The sequence below is a fragment of the Falco biarmicus genome, chromosome 1, assembly GCF_023638135.1.
Source record: "Falco biarmicus isolate bFalBia1 chromosome 1, bFalBia1.pri, whole genome shotgun sequence".
In the NCBI taxonomy this organism is placed as follows: domain Eukaryota; kingdom Metazoa; phylum Chordata; class Aves; order Falconiformes; family Falconidae; genus Falco; species Falco biarmicus.
The window spans coordinates 122,589,801-122,593,818 of NC_079288.1; the positions used below are offsets into that span (position 1 = coordinate 122,589,801).

The following is a 4,018-nucleotide window of genomic DNA, read 5'->3' on the forward strand; positions in this document are numbered from 1 at the left end:
TGAAGTAAGAGATGCAGTTGAAAGTTGAGTATTGCTTAGTGGATAAACAAGTATTTACTATCTAGTCTAACTGAAGTGGATGCAACTCACTTTCCCTCCTTTGCCTAATTAGCCTATTCTTCAGAGTTCACAGACTAAAGTTTAAAAACTGTATTAAGCATGTTCTGATCTTACTGGTAATTAAAAGCTCAAGCTGTTTAGTAATGGTGTAGTTGGAAGTATAGTTATTTTAATAACTGGGAAGTATTTCATTCTACAATACTACAAGTAAAATAAGCAGTAATAACTTCACTATCAAAGACAGTTACTTCAAAGTTAAGGATAGTATAAATGAATTACCAAAGCAGCTAAGACTATAGGGTAGCTTATCTGTAAGACAGCTGGCTCTAGTACCCTCAAGCTGAATCCACTTGGTTTTGCTATTGTGGAATTATCAAGAACCATTTCACCTACCTAAAGCTCTATTGAAAAAAACCCCAAAAGGCTTAGGCAGTATCAATCAGTAATAGTGTGCTGATGTGCTCATTACCTTAAAGGACATGTACTGAAAACAACAGAAAAAAGTTCATTAATGTATTAATTTATTTCATTACTTCAGTTAGTTCAATTGAACATCATAGCAGACAACTTTTGGCTTTGTGACGATAAAGGGAATTTTTGAAACACTATTTCCATATTCTATAAAGTATGTTTGAAGGATCAGATGATGGTTTCAACTGTATGTGTCAAGTGAAGAGGCTGCAGTGAGGAACAGCCAGGTGCTTTAATATAGTTTGTATCTTCAGACATGCTTTTCACTTGATACTGTATTAAAAAAAATACAGCTTTAAAAGAAAACATGATTTTAATTCATGTTATAAATGTCATCAGAGTGGTGGGTAGCCTAGAGACTCCACGTGGTACAATAGGTATTTCTGAAGATCTCATTCTAATAAAGAGATCAGAATATTACATTTTAAACTAGGCATACACCACCTAAGTCTTATCTCTAGATAAAATGTATTACCTGAAATTTGAAGTATAATATATACACAGGTTCAAATACAAATGTTGGATGACTTTTCATACAAAATATAACTGTGTTGTAGTGGACAATTTTTAAATGAATGTATTCTCATCTCAACCTGATATGTTATGAAACTTTATTCCGTTTCCCTAGGAAATATTTTGTTGTCCACTACATCACAACAGCACATTTTTAAAAAAAGTTGATTGAGAACAATTGAACTAGATTAGGATGTTAAGTTTTAGACGTATTTCTTGATTTCATCGTAAAGTACTAATACAAAAGCTCCACCCATGCCTCTCAACACATTCGACCAGGCACCCTTGAAGAACGCTTTGGATCCTTCATCTTTAGCTATCTTCTTCCAGCAATCAATTGTGCCCTTGTACATAATATCAGCTGTGGAAACAAGACAAAAAGGTCAGAAGGCTTTAAGTTACACAGCAAGACTGGTTCAACTTTCATGTATTTAAAACAACAAGGAATAGGCAAAGTATAGCCAAGAATTTAAAATTAAGTAACCAATTCTTGAAAAGTAATTTTAGTTTTCCACATGGATATCTAAACAAATCAATTCACAGCCTCTTAAGTGAACATGAGAGACATAACCAGCACTCTGCTTCCCATGGCTGTTTTTTGGGGGTTTGGTATTTTTTTTCCAGAATTCCAATGAGACTGTCATTAGTTTTCCGTAAGACACAAAAAAAATCTCTTCATTGAGATACAATGGGTACTTTCTGCTGCCAGAACACTATAGGAGCACTTATTCTTACCTCCCTTTCGGCCAGACTGCATCATCATCCTACGTCGCACAGTGTCAAAAGGGTAAGAAACCAGCCCTGCTACTGCAGTGACACTCTGGGCGATCATCCAGCTGACTACAATATGCACATTCTTTGGATCAGGCAACATACCTGTCGTCAAGAACAAATGACAAGAGTCAGTACAGAGGGAAAAGGTTGTGGGAAAGATGGCTGTGGAAGGAACAATCGCCCACCAACTCCAAGAGTCACTCAGTCAAGCCTGCAACTTCTTCATTCATCCATAGCTGACCATTAACAGCTACTATGAGTGAAACAAGTTTATAGGACTTTTGGGTTCTGGGATCTAAGCCCTCTTTCTGCTCCCTGACCAAAAAGTGTCTCCTGCAAAACCCTCCCTGGCTTGGGTCTCTAGCAGTAACGAGGAACAGGCTACCATACAAGCTCATCTGTACAAGCGTTAAGACAGAAAGAAACCAGGAAGTGTCTAAAAACACACTGCAAACCCAAGGCTTCTCCTCAGAGCAGCAAGCTGAGGGAGGCAGGAATGCATTTCAGAAAAACCAGTGCACATTCTAGCACCCTGAAGGGGTGCCGAGCCAAGTCCTGCTCGTCCTTATACCACTGAGTGCCCTTACTGGATGGATTGTCCCTTGTAGTCACTTCTCCATGCACTTCTTACCCTTGGCTGTGTCATAAACCCCAAAATAGGCCGCTCTGTAGATGATGATGCCCTGGACGGACACACTGAACCCTTGGTACAGGCCCTTCAAGCCATCAGACTTGAAGATCTTGACGATGCAGTTGCCCAGGCCAGTGAACTCCCTCTCGCTGGCTCCTTTGCCCACATCAGCCGCCAGCCGGGTCCTGGCGAAATCCAGCGGGTAGACGAAGCAGAGGGAGGTGGCTCCCGCCGCGCCCCCGGACGCCAGGTTCCCCGCGAAGTAGCGCCAGAACTGCTTGTGCCTGTCCACTCCCCCCAGGAAGATCTGCTTGTACTTGTCCTTGAAGGCAAAGTTGAGGGCCTGGGTGGGGAAGTACCGGATGACATTGGCCAGGTTGCCTCTCCAGAAGGAGATGATGCCTTGCTCCTTGGGGATGCGGACTATGCAGTCGATGATGCCCTTGTACTGCTTCTCGGCCGTGATCTGTTTGCTGGCATGCTGGACCTGCAGGGCGAGAGGCAGGGCGGTCGGGAGGGGGCCGCCGCAGGGGTGACCCCGCAGGGGTGACCCCGCGGCCAGGGCGGCCCGCTGAAGGGCACCGTCGGGGCCTGGCCCAGCTCCCGCCGCCCCCAGGTGGTGCCGCAGGGCCCGGGCGGCTCCCGCGTCACCGGAGCCGGCCGAGCTCCTGCCCATATTTAGCCCGGCCGGCCGGTGCCCGCCGCCCCCCGCCGCCGCCGCCTCACCTGCAGCAGCAACTTCACTCTCTCGATGGGGGCGACAGCCGTCTTGGAGATGGCGGCAGCGATCCCACCGGCCAAAAAATCCTTGAGGAAGCTGAGCGCTTGGTCACCCATGCTGGCAGCCGCTCCGACACCCCCTGCCCGGAGAGAGGCAACGAGCCGCGCACCCCCCCGCCCTGCCGCCCCCGCGCACCGCCGGCCAAATGGCCCCGCGCCCCGCGCCGCCCCTCTTATACCCCGCAGCCTCTCGCGATAGGAGGAGGCGCACCCCCGGGGCGCGGGCATTGGCTGGGACCCCCCGGAGCCCGCCCCCGTCGGGGGGCGCGGGGCAGTGCCGCCATGTTGCCCCGTGGAGGGACGGCGAGGGCCAGCGCGCTCGGGACGTTTAAAGGGCAAATTAAAGTTATCTGGTGGCTGCCGGGGAACGCTATGTCAGAGCATGTGCCTGCTGTATTAATAGCTCCTGGGAGGCACAGGAGGGGACTGAGGAAGCTGGCAGGAGGACCTGTGGCAGCGTTAACTGTTTCACACAGGCCAGAGAAGCCTGGCCGCGGCGGCCGGTCAGCTCGGTGGAGCAGGAGCGCTTTAAGCCTTGGCTTCGTGTGGGCGCATTCACACCGTGAATAGCGAGGGGGATCTGGGCGCTGGGCAGGCATCCTGGCGTGGCCGGCATGCCCTACAGCAAAGGTCACTGGGGGTGCGTAGTCAGCTTGGAGGTGATGTAGTGGTGGTTGGTTCACGAGCGTCCGTTGCCAGGAATGGGGCTAGACCTCTCTGAACCAAGGATAAAGAGAGCAACTTCATGTCTGATACGCTGCACGAGCTTGCAGGCGTCGAGGTATTTAA

The 4,018-nt window shown here is 48.7% G+C and overlaps 1 protein-coding gene across 1 annotated transcript; it reads right to left on the reverse strand.

The window, feature by feature from the left end:
• Positions 1 to 564: 564 nt before the first annotated feature.
• Positions 565 to 3,380, reverse strand: SLC25A4 (solute carrier family 25 member 4). The gene is made up of 4 exons (XM_056326342.1): positions 3,176 to 3,380; positions 2,450 to 2,936; positions 1,780 to 1,920; positions 565 to 1,405 (listed from the first exon to the last, which is right to left on the reverse strand). Exons 1-4 carry the CDS (start codon positions 3,284 to 3,286, stop codon positions 1,248 to 1,250), a joined length of 897 nt encoding a protein of 298 aa, XP_056182317.1. The 5' UTR covers positions 3,287 to 3,380; the 3' UTR covers positions 565 to 1,247.
• Between the last annotated feature and the right edge of the window lie 638 nt (positions 3,381 to 4,018).